Below are 22,870 nucleotides of genomic sequence, written 5' to 3' on the forward strand. Positions count from 1 at the left end.
CTACAATCTAACAATTGTGTGGTGATGTTTAAATGCAGTAAAAACGATCAAATTCAACATTTAGATGAGTATTCGCAAAGCTGAAGATGTGCTTATTAGATATTAATGTTAACCATTAGCAATCAGATACGGTGACAGTGAAGCAAGTCATTGATAAGCGAGATACATCATCAGCAACATGGATGAAAATCAATAAAAACGAGTGCCATCCGCATTTGACAGCGGCTTATTTGGTCATTTCTTGACGCAACGTGACCATTTTTACATCGTTCAGAGCATCGTGAAATTGACTTACCGACTTATCAAGTCGCTTGTACCTTCGGAGTCTGCAAAGCGACTTAAATAAGGTCTAAATACTTGCAGATAAACTTAGTGGGACAAAGGAGTGACAACTTTTTCTATCCCACAATACAGCTGGAAAAGTTTGTGCGCATGCTCAAAACAATTAACTTCTGCTAATTGACACCTGTCAACAGCGCGTTAATTGGTCGTTAATTGCAGATCTAAAACCCGGTCGTGGACTTGCGGAGCCATTGAGAACCATGTATTAAATTACCAACACCCGAAATACAAACAATCGTGTCAAGTGCTGAGTAAAATGGCTTATTTTCATAATCAAAAACTTTTAATCGATGCGCATATTTTACCCGTAGATGGCAGCATCTGCTAGCTAGCGGATAGCGCTAGCACTTGTATTACGCATCCCCAAGATCCGCCGGCGCGTATCAATGACTGCTGAACATGAGAAATCATCCGGCCATGAGAAAAAAAGCTAACAAAATACAATATTTCAAACATCAAATTACTTTATTCCATTTCATAATGTTTAAAGATAATTGTACATCAAAAGCAATGTACATTAATTCCAATGAATGGTGTTCAAAGTTAGGACACAATCCGGTGAGGACAATCCGACAATTCGCACTGCTTGTTAAGCTCTACAAATAAGTGTGTCGAAAATTTAGCTTTACTGATCATGTCTAAAGTTGCCTGTTAATCGGGATGTTGTAATGACTAAACCAATATGAAAATGGCTTCAAAGTGCAATGAGAGAACCACCATATTAAAAAATTGAGCAGTGTTTAACTTACTTCAATTCATAAACACCTGAAAAATCACAATTTTTAAGACAATACGAGATCATTTACATTCATAGAATTGAACATGATTTCTACCTGCAATTACAAGGCTTCATTTAATACAATAATTTCACAAGCATTTTCTTTCAAGAGTAGGCCTACAGAAATTTATGACTTCGATTAATGTTTCAGAATCTCCCCAATGACATAATCGTAAGAATTCACCAAACTTTTTATTTTTTTTCAAAAGGTGCAGTAATACGAATCATAAAGCATAGCAAATTGAAAAATGAATGTTTGATAATAATACTTGTAAGATGTACAAAAAATCTCAACCACCTGAAAAAAAACTGCTAAGTAAAACATCAATCATTACAATAAAACAACCGTTGAAATTAGAAAAACAACTGACAGAATTACATAATGCTGCCTATATTGGTGAATCGTGGTCCCCAATGAAGTAACAAATCATTTTTTTGTATTGACACAAGAAACTCAACATTCAATATTAATCAAACGCACCAATCACGAGTTATTTTGAATACAGAAGGCCAAAAATCAACAACCCATCAGCCAAAGAGAAAAAGGTTTTGGAATGTCTTTGTAAGTAAACCACACAATAACAACAGCACAAGAGATAATAATCAAACAGTAAAAATGACACTGGAATGTCAAGAAATGCTTATGTCCAATTCAAGAATGCAAATGAGGCACCATTTTGGAATTGAGGGTCATCAAAATGATAGAACTAGAATGAGAAAATACAACATTTACTGGCACAATTAATTATAAAGATAGCAAATTGATAAACCCTGAGTATGTATTAATTTTGTAAAAATAACTATAATCATCTAACATAAACTGACTAAACAACACAATCATTAGATTCTTTTTATAAAATCAAGTTTAAAGATGACCAAAAAACCACCATAATTCCAGGAAGGTAGCACGTTATGTATTCAGATAACAATGACATTATTTTGTAGCAGATCTATTAGTTGGGTGTGTAGCCATTTGCGCAACTACCAATATTTGTTTTATTTGCTCCCAGCAGTAATTTATAAACATGTAAGGCTTCAGAGAGAAAATACAGTCTATCAATAACACCATCAACTAGCATCCATACATAATGTGTGTATAAATCTAGCTTTTTTAGAACCATGTATATGAACAAATCAAATCTTATTTTTGGTGTTTGTTTAGATTTTTAGATTACTTTGAAACGCATTATTTTTCGAAGTTTGATAAATATAGAACTTTTACCTGTTACCAGAAAATATATATACATGTGACAAGAGTGAAGATGTCATCTTAAATTGAGTTGTGATTTTTAAAATTATCAATTTTACGAAAATACTTTTTGTTGATTATTGCAGTCATACTGATAAGTTATTTTTCATTTGATGCATGCATTCACATGATCGCATACATTCATGAGATAATATTTCATGATTATGGTTTTGTCAATGTTGAAGGTATCGGTTTCAAAAAAACTTGAAACTGAAACTCAACAGTGAATTTCAATGATTATTTCAATATAATATTCTTTATATTCTAATAGCCTGTGGCATATCAGGTAAGTTAACTAATTCAACTGTACTCTAAATCACGCTATGTAGATGAGTGGAGTTTTTCTACATAGCTTTTCTAAATCACTTATCATTATCAACTATTTGCTGGACCAGGAACTATGGCAACACTCGGTGCCAAGTATGCTTGCATGATTGCTTTTATAGAGAAATCTGGCAAATGAACAATAAAGGTTCAAAAATTGAACACTAATTTGAACCACACTGTTTTGGCTGTTTCTCGCCAGCAATCATTAATTCTGCCTGTTCCACCTGATAATGGCCGTCAGACTTTTCAATTTTTGAATTAATTTAATCTTCATTCTATTTTTCACGAATGATTGGTCTCAGTAACTCATTGCTTTCATATTATGGTTTTTGTATGCATTTCATAAAACTTCAGTAGAAGTAAAACAAATATCAAAAGGAGAATAACACCTTTATGATTAACTTTCTAAAATACATGAAATTATCAACCTAACCATTGAGATTAAAATACAAAACTTATGTCACCTACACATATAATTTGGACAATAATATTAATACATATTGATAAAATAGTGTTAGTACGTACTTGCTTGTGCTTCATTAAGAAATGAATACAGCTAGGTAAGTTTAAAGCAGCTCTTGAATCAGTTCCAAAAATTGGAAGTTAGGATTTGACTTTCAAGTCAACAAATTGAAAATGCTTAATCATATACCATATTCACATCAAACAACCTCCGTAAAACTAGAGCTCTGAATTTTGAATGATTTTTTTCCATAAATACATGTACAACAATAAACATGAGAACAATGGATGGAGGACACTGAATTGAAGCTAACAACAATAATATGAGCACATAGTATTTATCATGTAGAATTCATATATACATCTAGAGGGCAAGTAGTAACATCTCTCCAATGGTTCTAATATGATATACACAGTTTTACTACAAAAAGAACTGCCGGTATCCCCTAAAGAACTGCTGATTATGCTAAAATTGATTTGATTTACACGAGCATAGCTTGTACTAGAATCATGTCATTTTGGGACTCGGGCAAGATAGGATAACACAAAAAATCCCTATGTATGTTTGATAACACCGATAATCACAAATTTTGTCACTAATAATCCACACCAGTTTCACCGCTAAAAATCCACAAAATTTCCACCATTTTTTAATGCAGCCAGACTCGTTTACTGATACGGATACTTGTCTGTTGATCCAGTTCAAAGAACATTATTAATCCCTCCTGATTATAGTCTCAGTATTCCGGTTGATTTATGTAAACTGGTCTAACATGGTCCAACGTGATCAGAAATCCAGTGGGACCAAGTCGGGGAATTTGAGCCAGCCATTCAGTAGAATGTGGTCAGTACAGCTGGAAAGCTATTGACAAACTGAAGTGCAGTCATAGTGACTGAAACACTACTGTCAGATTGTAAATAAAGGACCAATATGAAGAATAGCCTAAGCATGACACTGGGTAGTCAAGTAGCCTAGAGGCCTACTAGTTACCCCATGCATCATCGCACAAATTGAAAATGATATATTTTCAAAAATTTCCCATTGTTCTACAAATATGGTCACAAGGTCGATGATTTTAGTACCTGACTATGAGAAATTCCCATCCTAAGTACCAATGTTAGTATAAATATATCAAATATATCTTAGATATATCAAATCAATTAAACATTATTATGTATTCATCTTGGGGATACTTTCTACCTTGTATATAGCCCGTAGAGTCTAGCTATAAAAATAAGCAACACCTGGTTCAAGAGTTCATAACAGTTTCATTGTAGATTGAGAATTAGCTAACCCTAATACCATCTAGCTTGACAAAATATATTACTGATTTTCCAGCAGAGTTTGCAATAATTCTACAAATCTTATTGAATTAGAATTGATATAGAAAATGTTTGATTTTTACCGTGCATTCATTCATTTAAAAGATATTTCAGATTTATAAGAGTTAAAATATGTAATCGTAACTTTAAGCATATCATAGTAATGATCATATTTAGATATGGCATCAATGAAAGTGATAATCAACTCCGTATAGTACATCATAAATAATGGGTAATACTTGAATATCAAGCACCACAAAATACCATTATAGTGAGCACAATTCATTCATTTAAAAAAATTTGACAAAAAATATAGATTCAATTTTCAGAGTCTATTGTCCTGATCACTGACTACATAAATCCCCTTGAGCCTGAGAGTCAATGGCAGCCAACGATAATGTGCATTAAGCAGCCTGTAATGGCTGAAAAATCAATGAAAATGAAATTATCCAGAAACAAATGAGTGTTCGCAAGTTATCGTATACAAATATACATGGGTACATCTCTGTAGAATACAGTAGGCCAGAAAGTCAAATGATCCACCAGAATAGACTGCAGAAATCTATTATATCCAGATCTTAATTTTTCTTTATTTTGCACGTGAATTTGAAGATACTTGAAAGCATTTCATGTAGGTAATAGAATTACTTCTATTTCAGTCAAGTATGGTTGGACTATACGTATAATACTGAATTTCAAAAACAAAATGCATCAATAAAATGGCCACATATTTCCCTGTGAGAGAAATTTTCGTTTTTTTTGGTGTAGATATTCAAGTATTACTTATCTAGTTTTAAAGCTTTCTTTATAACAACAAAGAATTACAAACGTTCTGCAAAGAACATATGAGAAACAACACATTGGAATATGTATCTAGGTGGATCGTTTTAATAAAATACGTTATTTGCTTAAAATCAAGTGTTATAACCACAATCTTGTAAATAATTTGTTATCAGTAAATAATTTGTTATCAACCAATCATGGAATGGTGATTTCAATCCAAGCAGCTTCAATGATTAAGGCTTAAAGCCGAGTTGAAATAAATTAAGATATATTTACAAAATCATTTCATGATTTCTTTTGACAGATTTTGATTGCAGATCATTAATTGAAATGGCAGTGATATAGTTGTTCCTATTTTTCAAATAAAAACTAATATGTCTACTGACAACACAAGACCCTGAGCGCAATGTAGAGATAAGAAACCAATATGATGACTACAATTTTGGTACCAGTTTTTATGGCTTCAACACAATCTGTAATCCTTAATGGGATGGACAAAATCTTCACAGCCCTAACTGAGATTACACATGTGGCGTGATGAGGTATTCTGTGAGGACACAGAGTCTCTGAGATAAGAATAGGACACATAGTATTACCGATACAAATTACTAGAAACATTGAGATCAAACATTTAGTTTTATACAACAGCAGCTTGTATTGAAAGCCAGAGATTGTTCTAAACATTGTTGAAAAAAAACCGAAATGAAAGGATGTTAGATTATGTTTCGATTTCAAATGTCATGTCTTTTGAGAAAAATACTTTCTTTCCTAGAAAAAAAAGCTATTATGGCTGGTAAAGTTTTGATAGCATCGGAGTCTCGAACAATCTAGGCACAATGAGGCAATGCTCATTTGCATATCAATAGTACAATTAGACATATATCAATAAAATGTTTACACATGTACCATGTAATATGTATATAACTTGACACTTCTTTGTAATACACATGTATATTAAACGGACACATTTTTTACTGGAAAATGCTCAAAACAAATCAGAAAATCCCGATTTGAATCTGGAAAAATCTGCTTTACACATCACAGACAGTTATACAACAATATTCTCAGTAGTATATAATATATGTATGTCCCAACATTCATAATGAAAACTGAACAATATCAAGATTTCTTGACTAGATCTTCATTTAAATCATGTAGTCCATAGTCTGCTCAATTAAAATATAAACGACTACGAAAACCCTTTTAGTTCATTTAAAAGTTGATCCTAATCACTTATAAAATTTGTTCAAACAATCTATCAAAAATTGTAGAAAGTTTTCATTTCAAATCTATCTTACTATCTTTAAAAACACTTCGAGTAGCCTCACTCAATTACTGGCTTCATCCAATTAAAAAACAACGGCATTTATTGGCTATTATTTACATCAAATATGAGAATTTTCCTCCATGAATAAACAATCACATTCAAGTTTCAATGAAGCTGTACAAACTATCAAATTTCCATGCTTACAATAGGCTTGCAACGAGTATTCTATCTTGCTGAAGGCAAAAGAGATTTGAAAAATATGGTCTGTTTTTGTCATAAGGAAAAAATTTGAAATTACACCTTCGACAATATACATAAATGTAGCGACAATACAGGATATGATCAGACACATGATATCGACAAATATTCTCACTCCGCTGTCAGTTCTGCAGTCTGCACCTTTTTCTTGATAACATTTCCGCGTTCATCCTCGGCAATTACAGAAACCATGAGCGCATTCTGTGACTTATTCTTAGCCTCTTCACCATCAATTCTGAAATATTTTGCCGATGCTGGACCACTGAATTCCCAGTGTCGTATAACAACACCCTCGGGTATACTTCGCAACTCAACAATGCGTAGACCATACAATGAAGTGACCATATTCCTACAAATGATTGAAAAAACTTGAAAATCTATGACTGCAAGTATTATTTTGATTTAGTAACACATCATTGAACATGAGACAAAATCACTTACTTGTTTATTTCCATTGGACGAGGAATTTTTGGACAATCTTCATAACAATTAAACCATCTATGAAAAACAAGCATACATCAATGATATATTTATGATATACAACCAGAGGATTAGTTCATAACAAATCGAACTTACTTATGATATCGAAGTAGAACAGCAGAAGATCGGAACCAATATGCCCCACCATCCGGACACTGTTGTTTGGGTTTGGATTTAATGCTTATCGGCAGAGTTTCTGATGTATTTGGAAGTTTTGCTGGTAATACTCGAACCGGTGAATTCTGAACTGAAACTGGTTGACTTTGACTTTCAGCTAGAAATCGATAGATAGAAAATCATTTTGAGAAACGAAATAAAGACAGATTACAATCCGTATCGAACGAGGATATCCAAGATCACTTACTAATGACAGAATGGTTATTATGTTCCTCACAACAGCTATCATTAAGTGGTCTTGTCTCACTGCGTATACGGTTGTTACGAGTAGTATACTGACTGCTGGATAATAATTTACGAGTTTCTGTGCCGTCGTAATTACGTACAATCATCAACTGTCTACATTCTGGTTTAGTTCTTTGAAATGCAGGCTCTATCTGTATGAATACATCCACCGTGGTCGGAGCAGAATTATGTCGAACCCGAGGAATCTAACAAGAACATTGCGAATATTCATAACACGGATGGAAACTGGTAATTCATGACTAATAAGTGATTATACGCTATATCAAGCAATATCAAAGATCAATCTATTGCTATTCCATAAATAATCCAAACTTCTATCTACTTACCCGTTTATTAGTTGCTATAGGTTTTTGCTGTTTAACTTGCACAGTTTTGTCAGTATTACTATGGTTATAGATGGAATATTTCTTTCCCTGAGTGTGTGGTTGAACAGTGAACACACGATATAGATCATCAAATCCCCGTGCCATTATCCCTGATGGTGTATGCCCAAGATCGAATGTGTGGCCCAGTTCGTGAAGACTTGCTCCCAATCCAGTGGAATAATTCGCCCAATAGTACTGACTGAATATAGAATATTTACAAGTATCATCAGCATTGATTTAATCCTCCACAATAGGTATAAAAAGCAATCATACAAGCGATTTTGACCCAGGTCATCCGTTCACATTGATGCCGGCCTTGTTACAATAGATAGAAGAGTGCAGCTAAATTCACCAGTAATATCTTACCGGTATGCGCTGTCATCCATAAGTTGTGCTTTGTTGATTTTTTGACAGTCAGTTAACCTAGGTAAAACTTCATCTAGTGATTCAGCCCATGTGTGTAAATTACCAGTACCAAATAACGCAAGACCCCCTCCACCTAGCAACAAAAAATCGGTAAACACATAATCAATACTAGCAGCTATATCTAAATGGAAATTGGAGTTGTCACGGAATCCAAATTATTCACCTAAAGCAGTATGTCCTTTTGTGTGTTGAAGAATTTCAGCGTGTGTTTTAGGAATAAATCCCTCCTTTACACTGTATCTCGTGAATGACATAAATGCATACCATTTGCAATATTCTTTATTTGGCAAATTCGAAGACATGAATTCTCGCGCAAAATGTGTCCACAGTTCATTACCTGACATGGAATGAGCTTCGTTTAAAGTGAGTGATGTTGTAAATATATAACAAATTGGTCGATGGTTTTGATCGGTTTCCAGTTGAAACGTGACGCGCCCGAGGGCTTGTTCGTTGATTTTCTCCGCAGTGAATGTTTGTATTAGCTGCGCCCCGAGTGTAATTCGCCTTTGAGCGCTCTGTGGCGAGTTGTCCTGCGAATCTGGTGCCTGGAAACATCCCGGGTCATCCTTACACCTGATGTATACCGGTCGTACAAAATATTTACACTTTGATATTTTATAGGTCAGCGTAATTTCTTCAGAAATGCCGAGACATGAAATAATGATAGTATTTAACCCTGGGGTTAGTTGTACCAGCGCTTTGAATTGAGAATTTCTAACTGGCCAGGATAAAGTCTTTTGTAATGTAGTGTTGGTCACGTTTACATTGATGACTCCATTTGAATTGAAAACTTTTCCAATAAGTAAAGGTAATGAGTAGTCTAATTCTTCCCCTGAGACCAAATTTGTTATCGATATCTTCATTTTTTATGCTGAAATTTAAAAAAAAATTGTTTATTATCTAGTCACACTTAACAAAATGGATGCATATTATGTGTAAAAAGGGATGGCCTACATAACGACAAAAAAAGAAGTTTCACTGAGAACCTTAGTGTCAGTGGTATATCGCTAACGGGTGGTTCACGCGAGCTCTTTAGTATAGGAAGTATACGGAGCTACGCGAACCGGCCATTGTCAGGACTGGGTGAACCAGAAGTTTGCAAATTTTGCTCTCGTATGCTACCAAGATTCATGATTGGCAAGAAGGAAGTGGCGTTGTCTTCTCCAAATCATAGTCTTTTGGCTCATAAAGATTTGTTAGAGTTAAGACATTCAATTAACCTGACTGCTCCTCAAGACAAAAATCAGGAGAGGAGGATGAAGCCTTTTTCGAACGAAGATTAAGAAGGAAGTAAGTAATAGACTTGTTCGATGTTGTGATGATGATGGTTTTCAATTTCGAAAAATCACTCCACACTCTGCTTTTTGTACATCAAAAACACAGTTGCTTCATACAATTAGTCAACCCACTCACCCAAAACAAGTCGTTGTTTCCGTGTTAGCAAGAATAAATTGATCGTAATTCATGCCAGTTCATGATTTATTCTAAAAGTTGTTTTTATTTTGCATCAATAATCGACCACAACGCCATCTGGATATACACACAGTCCTCGCTTGCCAGTGTATAGCTGAAAGGCGTTGCTTCGAGTGCCTACACGTTCCACCTGCTGGTGGCTAACGATATGCTCTGCGATCTGTAATATAATTCTTTTGAATGTATTCATGGTATTTGACTTTCGAAATTAGGTGGTCCTGATGATATTAAATAATGAGCGTCTTAAGTTCATCCTTAATTAAACTCGGCCATGTTCATCTTCAAACCCAATGAAGAAGGTATGAACCATGCCGGTGGCCAGTATCGAAAGACCTCAAAACTTAGAAAGAAGTCGTTGTAACGAAACGCAGGTAACGAGTGAAATATATCCTCTCAATAGAAAAAGAAGTTACTAAATAATATACTTTCAATACTTAAGAAAAAATCTATTTTACATGACACTCCAATACATAAGTAATATGTACAAAACGGGAAGTACACACAAGATACAATATAATATTAGTAATACAAAGAACAAAAATTTATATATCTAATGCAAGAATGTCTTCTTAATTATTTACAATATATCATATTTTAGTTTGGGTGTAGCACAGTCTAAGTGCATTCTATGCACCGGTAGTATGTACTTCATTAAATCAGATCATTTCTAATATTCGTTCATTATCTTTTAATGTAGAAACTCTGTTTAACATACGTCTAGAGGCTAATGTCTGAAAATACCAGGGGGAGGTTCCATGTACTAAGTCGAACCTGCGGGTTAGAGTAAACTGGCAGTGATGAAGCCTAAAACTGTTTTTCATAGTAATTAGTAATAAAGTATGTGAACTCGAGGAGACAGTGATTCATTGGCTAGTTAGATACACGAATATTATATACAATATCAATGATTTATAATTTAGTAAATTCTATGACCAGAGGGCAACATTAATTCAGGTTTTAGAAATGGATAGTGTGTTTAAAGTTTGTACAAAATTGATGGTCTCTTAATGTCCCGCATAACAAGTGAACACAAATTAGAATTAAATGAACCACTAACATATTTTACATTAAATGCAAGGGATACGTTTTGTATTTCTAGAGGATACAGGTTATTTCAGCCTAATCAATATTCGACATTTTTAGAGCTGAATCCAGGGCAGATCGAGCCTCATTTCCTGAGTACCGCTCAGTCCATATCACAGCACCCCAGACAGGGGTGCGGGTTCTAACACCCAGAAAATGTTACCACCTCCAGATGCAATCAGAGTATTTGTGCCGGATATCAATTTTCCATACATCCGAAATGATTGGATCCAATTATATTTGAGCTTCGTTCATCCATAAGTACCGCACGCGGTAATGGCAGTAGGCAGCGATCGGCCCCTGTGAATATCCCATATATTAGATCAAAACTCATCATACAAAGCTTGTAAGTACCTGAGTATGTTTTACAGAAATATATCTAGTTTCTTGATCTCTCTCATTTAATTCAATTCCGTTATTCTTTTAGTTTGAGAATTCATTTCGAGTTACCATAATTCTGTTAGTAGTTTAGTGGTTAAACAACAGAAAAATTACGACATGTCATGTTTAATTGACAATTGCTCATGACATTGAATACAGGTACAAATACAATAGCGATTGTAACAAGATATTTCTACACACAAAGATATATTTTGGCAACAAAGGGCAAGCAAAATTTCATGACTACTGTATGGGTCTATGTTCAAACTAGTCTAATGGGGACAATCAATCCAATTTAGCAATTCAATATTTCACTAGATTAAATCAACTAAATGGAATTCAAGCATTTATTGAACTTTGTTATATGACCGCCAGACTTATTCAGAATGGTCAATAACTTGTGAAATACTGAGCACAGATTGTAAAAGCTCGCCCCGTGTGCACAAACAAAATACCATCATAGATTGATGCATTTTAAAGCGAAACTCAATATAATTGAAAATCAACCACAGAATCGAACATACATGTCAACATACATATGATTTTAGAACATGAACATTTTGTGATAAATTTAATATTGAATTATCAACGGATGTGTGATAATCATCACTTCACAACAAATACGCTAAGTTCCACTCCACGGATAAGCAATCTTTGGAACACCAATTACTTTCTAATTATGATTCATTGTTATCAAAAGAATATGAATCTAAGTAATTATGGAGTGGTATCTGATGATTCGTTTGACTTCAAATCTATGCTACTTGTTTCTATTGTATTGGCAATGATTATGAAAAGAAATTATATTTTAGCAGCTCGATGATCACATATTCTTCCATTATTAGCACATTTATTTTTCATAATCCAAAATCTATTTGTTGATTTAAGTTTGATGTTCCATCCATCGACAGACTCCCCTCAGGACTAGTTCTCGATTAATTAAGAATGCCTAAAATCAAGAATAAGCACATTAGACATTGTTGTAAAGGCAATTTTGATATCGAATTGATTTGACATGGAACTAAACATACCACATTTCCTTGAACTTGATAAAGATTGATATATGGTACATTGGTTTCAGCATCATGTGCTACAATCTGAGCCTGCAGTAACTGGCCTTGAGTCAACTCTTCAAGTACAGCTCCAGCTTCTTCTGAGTAATCTTCTTCACCTAGAAAACAAATAATGTTATTTAATGCACGAATTCCAAGTTAGTGAAACTTTCTTCAACTAATACCTCTACAAACCTTCTAAGGGAGCCACATTTGCCATGTAACATTCAGTAGCCTGGAAAGGCACAGTCATGAAATCACCTCTGTAATGTACAAAAAGAAGAATAATACGGATTCACGATTTTTTAAATGATTTATTTTCTCACATTTCTGAAGAACTCACCGGATCTGTTTCAAGGATGAACAACTAATTCGTGCATACCCTCCATAATCCACGAATTTAACATCGCACTCATCTGATTCTTCCATATAGCTGACTACCTGACCTCGATACCAGCCATCCATTATTGGAGCAGCACAAATAACACCGCCTAGGAAGATATAAATTCGAATAAGGTATAGGCATCAGATAAAATATCTTGAAAGCTGGCAACTAAACATGATGAATTGTTTAAGTACCTTCAATTGGTTTGGGTAACTCTGGAACTGAGAAGTCTTCCGTATAACAGGTGTACATACACTGTACAAGTCGATCCATCGTTGGATATGTAGGATGTGTTGGTTGTTGTATGAATAGTTGACCAGCACTCACAATGCTTGATACAATCACGTCACAATTGACAGCTTCAGGGAGGTTTAACTGAAGAAATGAATATCTGAATTCAATCAAAAATCCAATAACATCAAATGCAGTAAACGCATGCAGTGCTGCCAACCTGTGAAAAGTGCTATCAGTATCAAATTGAATTTATTTAGTAACATTTCAATGAAATATGGAACAAAACGTTCAAATTAATCAGTAATCAACAGTAAGACCCTCAGCAGTAACATCTTTCATATTTCTGTATGCATCAAACAAATCAAATCAGTATTTCTCATAAGATAGTAACGAATACTGAAAATCAGGAACAGTTTGCTGCAGCTCTGTGCATGTCACAACGACCAAACATACCTGCATTAATTCAGGTGATAACATCGGACTGGCAGGTGGGGCTGCATTAATTTGACGATAGTCAATCCCGGGGAATTTTCTCTGCGGGAATTTTCTTTTGATAATGACCAACGCTGCTTGAATCTGACTTTCTGTTCCTGTAAAATTGATCGAAAATTGATATATGAAAACAAATTGGCTTCCTTCCAATTGCTTTTAAAAAGTCCAATTCTAATTTCAATATAGGCTACCTTCAATCGAACAAATCTGTGTATCTCTACTGTAAATGTTGCGCAACAATGCGATACTAGCTCCCGATTCTTCTCTGATACCGTTCACAGTTCTACCACGTCGTCCAACGAGCATCGCGCAAAGATCACTCGGAAATGTGAATTGGTACACTTGGATATCTTCCGCATTATTGACAACATCCATGACACTTCCACCTTTACCACTATCGTTTGAGCCCTAAAATCACCAGCACAGTACATTAGAACTTTCTAACAACGATTCATAAATTATGAACCTAAACTTTCATAGTTTTGCTCCCTGACAATTTAAGCTGTTTTCCCTGCTTTTATAAACTAAGATCCCAATTAATTATTTACACAGTCAAAATACGTAACCCTAGTGAAAACTGTTACAAATTTCAACGACTGTCCCCCGATCCAGGTCACCGGCCATCATGTGAATACATAATTAACTCTTTACTCACATCAGAGGATATTGATTCAGCGCTAGATTTTTCTTTGCGAGGACTCAATACTTCTTGTCCAGTCTCGCCTAACGGTATGCTATTGGGTCGCATTAGTTTCTTTGGTTCATTATCGGACGTTGATTCAATTTCATGTTCTATGTCATGCGAGTCAGTTTCATCTGCGGTGGTCTGTTTTGTTTCTTCGGCCTTTTCGATTTCATCCGACCAGCTGTTGTTATGTTGATCATTATTAATATCAATGTCACTAATACAGTCACACGACTCCTTACAACTCAGTTCATTGTTTATTGATTCAGTTATATTGACAGTTGGCTCAGAACCAACTGCATTTACTGTTTGATCTGTTATAATTAGTTCTTCGCAAACTTCCTCCACTACTGGGGACACTTCAACCGGGTCGCTCAAATCCTCTTTAGGATATAAATCATTTTTAACAATATTTTCAACAGATAATTCCTCGATTACATCCGCTGGGGAAACATTTACAGGCAATTCATTTGATGAATTATTTTCATTCTCACTGATAGTAATATCTTGAACTCTTTGAGTGATATCCGATTCATTATTTCCATTATTTGTTTTTTTACGCCTCCAAATGAGATAACCAACTACTGCTACTACAGTCGGTACAAATAATGTAACAATAGTCCGTAATGATGACATTTTCATTTATCGATCGACGTCCCTGATGCCATATAAAACCTAAAATTAAATACGAATACAATAATTAACAAGAACCAAATACATAATTTGGACTTCATGCATCTGTGATTAATAATAATATGTGAGTCATACACTGTCCACCATACTATACAGCACAGCTACTACTGGTAAAGCCCCCCAGTAACGCCTGGCTGGCCCTGACAGCAGAGTCGCAAATTACCAGGATGGAACAGTAATGTTTCATTTAATGCATACAGCAATTGTCTTTGTAAAGTCAATGACAAAATTAAACGATTATCAATTACATAATTACGTAGAAAACAATAAAATCAATCAAATCCAATGTGGCGAAAATCAAAACAAAATGTGGTTTTTGGATGTGGATTTAAGTACCTTTTTGGAAGGGTTTCCACTCGAGTGACCGTTCTTTATAAACTGTGTAATCTACCACACTACGTGCGATTGGTTTTTAAGTTGTGCAATGTTTTTGAAACGTACATGAACGCGTTTTATTTGGTAAATTCCGCACCTTCGACTGAACACACGTGTTTCACCATCAACCAACACCGCCACCTGGTGCACGATAACGCGCTTCATTTGAAAAACTGACTCCAGTGACTGACAGAGTCTTTGGTTTTTGGACATTCGCTGTAAGTCTTATGTTAAACGTATTCACAAATGTGAACCCTGCATGATGTTAGATTTTAGTAACACCTGAAGCGTATTTTGGGCTTTATATAGAGCAACCTATGTATCCTAGCTAGTAAAAAACCTCGCTTGCCAGGGGCATGTGCCGTGGTCCTTGGAAGAAACTAACTAACATTAACATAAACATTAAAATTTTTTTCAGAAAAAAAAGAAAATGTCATTTGTTCGTTCAACAAAAAATAAATTGCCAGCTGCTGGTGTTAAGCAGAAAAAATCCAGCAAGAAGAGACCTAATTGGGATGTAAGCAACCAGTTTCAAACTTAAATTCAGTTCAGGATCGATTTAACTTTATCCCATCAAGATCAAGTGTATTTCATCAAGTGTATTTTATTGCAGGATACTGTAAATGATTTGACTGTCCACAAGGCTAGTGCAGAAGAAATTGTAAGTAGCCCACGACCCTAGAACTACGGAAGCCCCTAGTAGGTGACGTACAAGATAATTTATTCACAATTTCGAACAACTTATTATGTCGAATTTGACTTATTATCTCGAAATTCGACATAATAAGTTGACTTAAATTCGGCTTAAGAAATTGTGAAAAGATTATCTCGTATGTCACCAAAGTGCTTCCGTATAGTACCAATGTACAGTCAAACCTGCTTAATCTGGATCTGCTTATCCGGATTTTCGTATAGCCTAATCACGACAATATTTGCAGTCCAGTTGTTCATTAATATACGCCACAAGAAAATGACTTTTTATCCAGATTTCCCGTGAACCGGATGAATTTTGTTGGTCCAAAATGATCCGAATTAGAACGGATTCTACTAGACAATGTACATAGGCTATAGCATATTAATCAGGCCCTACAGATAGGCCTGCTGTTCTACATTAAGAAGCGATGTTTTTGAAACTCAGTGAATTACATTTTTTGTTGCAGACTAAAAGAAAAGAAGTACACAGATCAAAAAATTCAGAAATAGTCACCCTTGAGAAGACACGTCAATTGATCGCGAGAGGTTTGTCTGCATTTATCATTATAATTATTTGTTCCTGTCTCTTTACTGATCAAAAACTGATCTAATGATTCGACAAATGTTTTTACAGCAATGGCTGCTAAAAGTGAAGAAGTTGCTAAAAGCGCTGAGAAAAAAAAAGTAGCACTTCTGAAAGAAGTATTGCATGATCAAGAAGAGGTGGGTCTCTAATAGCAAAAAGGATTCAATGGTTGTACAACAGTAGACTCATGACTCGCAGACTTTATTAATGATTTTACTGTTTTTAGTTTCATGATGTTATATCAAGATCAGATAAAACAATTGCTATGGTGAAAGATCTATTTGGAGACAATCCTAGGGTAAATACAATAAATCACATCATTACAATTACAAATTATTAGTTGAATAGGTAACAAATGTATGATAATTCTATTTCATGCAGCGCTATACTGGATTTCCTAATGTAACAATTGCTCCAGGGCAGCCCGTCATTGAGAAACCTGATGGGTAAGTAGTGCACTCATTTTGTATTCATTTCATATCAATAATTAAAAATTTTGATCCTATTACAAATGATGTTGCTTCGTATAATTCATATAGCACTATAGTAGCTCAGGATTTAACCTTGTTACCAGAAGCACCAGATTTTAACACAAGTCAACTGGAAAAACTCAGTGAACGAATCATGGATGATGAAGCCCTTAATGAGATCGAGCCAGATGATGGTAGGTTGATTTATGTCGATCGCAATTATAGGTGACAAAAAGTATGGATAACTTTATTAATCCTTTCAGTGCTGACTAATTTATACCCTAAATTGCTAAAATTATTCAAGAATTTTTGAAAAATTTCTCCTTAGTGCGTTAAATAACAGGCATACTGTTATAACGTGTCTACACCATTATGCGGTGTATCGTTTGTTACTTATATTTATCTGTGTTTGACAGGTACCGCCATCTTTCATTAAGATTAAAACCTAATTTTACATTAATACACCGCGATGTGGTGTACTAGCGAAGTCTATCAACGGTTTATTCACCGCATTGCAGTTAAGACGCACTGAAAAGTTGTCTATTCTGATTTCAGAAGGATGTGAAGAAGATGAAGATGTGGTAGTCAATTATCAGCCACGCTTTAATTTGAGTCGATTTCAACAGTTTCTTGAACGCGAGCAAACAAACAGTATTCAACAACAAAACAATGACTTATCGTTACAGCAGAATGAGCCAGGTGCAGTAGCCTTCATATATCGGTAATGGTTTTCAAATTGGGGGCGTCTAGTTGTGAAACAATTCTTAATCTTTTTTGCTTTTGTAGATAATTCAATGTTAACTCTACATGCTGAGAATGAACAAACAGTTCCAGAAAAAGACACAACCATCACTATTGAGACCACCACATCGAAAAATCATAAACAAAAGAAAAGCAAGAAAGACAACAAAGAGAATAAAACTAAAACTAAGAAGACTTCTGTTAAAGAAAAGCCAGAAAGTCCTCAGCATATGAAAGATTTGAGAAAGGTACAACGTATCTCACAAAACCAATAAATGATGATTTTTTAATGTTCCAAACTTACTTTTAGAAAAATGTCTAGGTTTTAGGAAATCTGGAAAATGAAATATATGAGTATGAAAAACAGATTGGTCATGATGATGGCAAAGTTGATACACAACGAACAGAGAGCACATTTTCTGGCTACACAGTTGCACTGGTTGATGCTGTTTCTAGATTGACATGTCTTCTCAGACAGGTATTTATTATTCATTTTTGATATTTTTTCAAAAACCTGTTCGAAGCTCTCAATCTTGTCATTTTAACACTTACTTATTTTGCCAGAGGGATGCCAAACTGCAGGCTGAAGGCCATATGAGAGAGCAACTTACACAAGATGTTCAACATTTGCATGGATTGGTTGATGCTCTTACAGCTGTAAGTATTTCTTCTCTTCGTTAACGATATTCAAATTTGATTAATTTCATTCAACTCTTAGATCTTTTCTTCCTGTTATGTGAATAGGAAGTCATTAAGAGCCACGAGTCACAGATGAATTTAAACATTGAATTTCAACAATTCCGACAGAAGACAATTGAAGAGTTCCAACGAATGCAAGTATGTATGGTTTTTATCTTGAATTATTCTAGTTGAGAAACTATCTAGAAAAATGGGTTTTTTTTTTTTATAGCTGATACAACCAGGAGTACATGCTACTCAGACACCGTTGTCTGTGTCTCCGCTTGATTTAAACAAAAGTAAAGACACAGCCACTGATTCTAGTTCTGATTATGTTCCGCGGACATGTCAATCAGACCCAAATATTTCTAAGCAAGAACTTCACAAACAAGGTATGTTACGCTGGATCTATATATTTAATCAATTTCTGGTGTTTTTTGTTTGTTTTAAATCTTTACTGCTAATTCTGTTGTAGTGAAGGCATCGCTGAGTAATTCATCTGCTCCTGTTCATGTGGTAACTGTTCCTAAACCAACACCTCTTGTAATGGATAAAGGAAAAGCCAAAGAATCCTCAGATTTGCAGCGCCAAATTGCTGAACTGTCTGCGGAACACGAACGAGCTCAGTCACGAATCTTTCAGTTGCAGAATCTGAACCAAGCATTGAATAAGATTACTGTACCAGAACCTAAAACGAGTAAGTGATGCCAGTAGTTTTGATATACCCAATTCATTGTCACAAGTACCAAAACTAAACCACCCATCTTGAATTCATACAAACCTTAACTGTAAACTCACCTTGAATTTACTGATTGATATTCTTTTACTTCCAAAGTTCCTGTAACTACATGCAGACCTATACCACTGCAAACTGTCGGTCAATCGGAGGCTGAAACTTTGGTTTCGAGTGATGACGATTTGAATCAGCTGAACATAGTTTTACATGATCAAGCAATGAAGAAGGTATATACCGGTATAGCCTTTGATGTACATGTGCAACACTATGTTATTTTTCTGTCAATAACCTTGTTTAAATTTACAGTTCCAAGAGCCAACTATGTCACCTGCTATTTCACCTATACCTGATGCAGGCATCAGCACAAAGGTGAGTCTATCCTCCTCGAACCCGAACGCACCACGCACAGGGACCAGTGCCTTAATCCTAAGCACAGCCAGCTGGCTAGCACTGGATCCTTCATAACCATATAGTGCACCTAAACCCTGTCCATATATGACATTGTATATATGAAAAATTATGAAAAATAAATATACTACTGCTACTCCTCAAAGACTAATATCACATATAATTTGTGACACATTTCATGTTGAAGATTCTGTATTTTGTATTTAGAAAATTATGGTGTCAATTCCTTCTCTTGGGGTTCATGACTTTGAACCATTGTCGCCTGATCCGGAAAGGTTAGTTTCATTACGTTTAACTCTTGATTCCGATCCTAATTAGTGGTATCTGAGAAATCATCTTAAAAATGATTATGTTTATTTTCCAGACCTATTTCACCGCTGTCTTCAATTGAAGCCATTCCTCATATCGACTAAAAATCTGTAAGTCCTATTAGAAAGTAACCTTATCATGATTTCTTAGCCCATTTGGGACTTTATTCTCAACAGGCTATTGCGTTCACTTATCATCCGTCCGCAGACAGAAAGCAGTTATTTTTTGGAAGTTTTGAAGACTTTTCTATGGATTGTCTTGATTTTTGGTTTATGTATGTATCTACCCTAGCGGATCTTCAGCCCAAAAACTGGCCCGATCAGAATCAAGATGGCCAAGCAGGCATGTGTCTTTGGACCCCTAGCTAGTTGAGCTGAAAGATCATTGTGTTATTTTTGAAATTAATAGAACCTTTTAACTAGCTTCGTCGATTTGGGTCAAGATTGTTATGGCAGACAATTTGTATCCGGGTGCCTCATTGGCAGTACTTGAAAAAATTTCCTTGAAAGTGCAATAGGTTTTTACAAAGGAATTATGATTGATGAGATGCTATTTGATCAAAGTTGTGCAGCATGTATGAAACTATAAAATGTGTATTTAGGACACTCAGTATTGTACTGTGTAGAATACATACACTATGATGTCACTGTCATCATTCAAGTGAAGAAACAAAGTTAAAGTTTCTCACACAATCACGTGTAGTATAATTTTGTCTAATCAGTCGTTTGGGGATGGTATCGGTAACTTTCCAACAGTTGGGTCACTAAGTCTTTTACGATTGTCTAGTCGATATTTTATCAAATTGAGGTCACTGATTGTGTTTGTTTGACGTGATTATTGCTTTATGCAGGGGCTCAAGCCAGACTCAAAATTTTGATCGGAAAATTTCTAGGGAAGACATGATTTATTTATATTTGACACTGATGATTTTGTAAAACCAGCTCTTTTCGATCGACCTAATTGAAAGTCTGAATAATTGATGCTATTTTGAACGTAGCAAAATGAATGAACATCGTAGAAGGAAAGATGAAAACGTGCGATTTGGCTACGTGATCCAATCGGTTTTAAGAATTATTCTGCGATGAATTTTTAGTTATCTATTAATTATTATCAGACTCGGATTTTTCTACCCAGTAAAGCTATTGATATACGAGTGCATTCTTTAACAACACTTATTTGAGCCATCGTTCATAAATAATAAGATAATAGCGGCCCCGGTAATAAGTAACATCCTGCTGTAAGCTTACTACTATTTCAAAACATGTTTACAACTACTGGACATGTTTGAAATTATTTGGTGCAGGCTTTTGTCACTTATTTTTATGCAAACACAATATGCTATTAATAGCAAAAGTTGTGCGATCCGGCTTAATCCAGATTTCTGGTGTAGGTGTGTGTCTGCTCTGTTAATTACAAACACTTAGTAAAAATGATTTCAATAAGACTTTACAGTTTACTGAATAGAGTGCGCCATGTAATGTACGTAAATAGAAACTTCATTGCATTCTAAAATATTCCCAAAGATGCAACAACCATCTGGACAGTTTTTTATTGGAGTTCAAATATTACGAGTTTAAGTGTTATAATCAAGTTAATCCTATTACTGGTGCCACAAGTTCAGTCTTATGAAACAAACATCTTAGTACATCTATCATTTTACTTTCTTTGTCCTGATAATGATCCCATGTGAAATGTAGTTCCATATTACTTTATCACTACTATTGTACAGCATTGGTATTCTTAGCCTTGAAATTTTTCCATTGCAGTTGCACCATAAGCGCAGTAGTACTGACTGTAGTTGATAAATCATAGGATTTTTCAGACACTAAACATACTGGTTGTATTTAGATTGCGCAAGACTTCTACATTATCTAAGGAACTTTTCTTGTCAGTCACTACGCCTTTATTTCTAATCTATAAATGCATTAGAGGAAGTTTTCTCGGGTAAAAAAGACAAGGGTTTCCATAACACCGCTACCAAACATATCTGAAATGTCGATGTGCTGGATATAGCAACTATCCTAGTAGAAGCTTGTCCCCTAAACATCATGTCTTTCTTTTCTTTTCAGACTGTGATCAATAAATGAGATTCAAGAACTTCAAATCGAGTATGAAATAATTTATTTCAATACACATCCTCCATTACAATACTGCATACACAACCAGAAATCCAATTATCCTACTAAAAAGTTGTTTGACTGAAACACAATGAGTATCATGGACAGATTTAGAAAAGAAGAAAGTCTACCCCAGTTGAAATTGATAGTGGATGGTCATTTCTTGTTACAAACATCAGGAATTAAATGCAGAATCATGAATTATCATAATTCAAGCCTGTCTCACAATACAGTTGCATGTAATACTGAATGCTCATCCAACAAATCAATACTATTGATTAATATTTACACGAGATATTCTGTGTCTTCAACAAAGTTTGCTTTCAAGATAAAAGTTAATAAGAATCATTTCAACAACGTATAGTTTAATTACTTACAAAAGCATTTATAAAATGGAACTTCCAATTTGATTATGATACAAAAATATATCAGTATAATTTAGACCAGGGTAGACACAAATTATTACTTGTCATGCTATATACTTACTATAACTACTGCGTTGTAAGTAAGGAGAATTTATATATAAGAGGTTAACCATTAATGTAATAGCACCGTCAAGATATAGAATCTGTACAACTGAAAATTATTTTTCTTATATATAAAATGTTAGCGATCTGTTACTTTCATTATACTTCTTACATGTACATGTTATATGATGTCAATAAAAGCGTTGAATAAAGCAATGAAAAATATATGAAACATATAACAACATTGATAGAATGAGTTTTCTGGTAACGTAAAAAATACTCTTGAGAGTATGTCATAATACAGTAGATACTAAGATCTTGAATTTTAA

General features: G+C 34.7%; 3 protein-coding genes across 4 annotated transcripts; 1 reads left to right on the top strand and 2 right to left on the bottom strand.

Moving 5' to 3' along the window:
* Positions 1-6,478: 6,478 nt before the first annotated feature.
* LOC141900467 (uncharacterized) lies at positions 6,479-9,960 on the bottom strand. The gene is made up of 8 exons (XM_074787388.1): positions 9,897-9,960; positions 8,647-9,354; positions 8,424-8,556; positions 8,019-8,256; positions 7,634-7,877; positions 7,366-7,543; positions 7,231-7,287; positions 6,479-7,138 (listed from the first exon to the last, which is right to left on the bottom strand). The coding sequence occupies exons 2-8, from the start codon at positions 9,344-9,346 to the stop codon at positions 6,901-6,903; spliced, it is 1,788 nt and encodes a 595-aa protein (XP_074643489.1). The 5' UTR covers positions 9,347-9,354; positions 9,897-9,960; the 3' UTR covers positions 6,479-6,900.
* A 433-nt stretch (positions 9,961-10,393) lies between these two features.
* Positions 10,394-15,548, bottom strand: LOC141900598 (A-kinase anchor protein 1, mitochondrial-like). Of its 2 annotated transcripts, none has more exons than XM_074787574.1 (9): positions 15,298-15,548; positions 14,239-14,943; positions 13,775-13,991; positions 13,545-13,681; positions 13,052-13,232; positions 12,816-12,963; positions 12,668-12,735; positions 12,452-12,591; positions 10,394-12,369 (listed from the first exon to the last, which is right to left on the bottom strand). In XM_074787574.1, exons 2-9 carry the CDS (start codon positions 14,908-14,910, stop codon positions 12,304-12,306), a joined length of 1,629 nt encoding a protein of 542 aa, XP_074643675.1. In that variant the 5' UTR covers positions 14,911-14,943; positions 15,298-15,548; the 3' UTR covers positions 10,394-12,303. The 2 variants fall into 2 exon arrangements, with proteins under 2 accessions (XP_074643675.1, XP_074643676.1); XM_074787575.1 differs by having other exon boundaries at positions 15,403-15,456.
* Positions 15,549-16,457: 909 nt separating this feature from the next.
* LOC141899135 (spindle and centriole-associated protein 1-like) lies at positions 16,458-22,825 on the top strand. Its single transcript, XM_074785290.1, has 17 exons — positions 16,458-16,575; positions 16,664-16,752; positions 16,842-16,913; positions 16,997-17,061; positions 17,155-17,279; positions 17,641-17,784; positions 17,872-18,074; positions 18,149-18,304; positions 18,391-18,483; positions 18,571-18,663; positions 18,737-18,896; positions 18,980-19,201; positions 19,340-19,467; positions 19,547-19,609; positions 19,856-19,923; positions 20,013-20,067; positions 22,027-22,825. The coding sequence occupies exons 1-16, from the start codon at positions 16,458-16,460 to the stop codon at positions 20,059-20,061; spliced, it is 1,848 nt and encodes a 615-aa protein (XP_074641391.1). The 3' UTR covers positions 20,062-20,067; positions 22,027-22,825.
* Positions 22,826-22,870: the final 45 nt, after the last annotated feature.

The sequence above is a fragment of the Tubulanus polymorphus genome, chromosome 2 (genome assembly GCF_964204645.1).
Source record: "Tubulanus polymorphus chromosome 2, tnTubPoly1.2, whole genome shotgun sequence".
Classification (NCBI taxonomy): domain Eukaryota; kingdom Metazoa; phylum Nemertea; class Palaeonemertea; order Tubulaniformes; family Tubulanidae; genus Tubulanus; species Tubulanus polymorphus.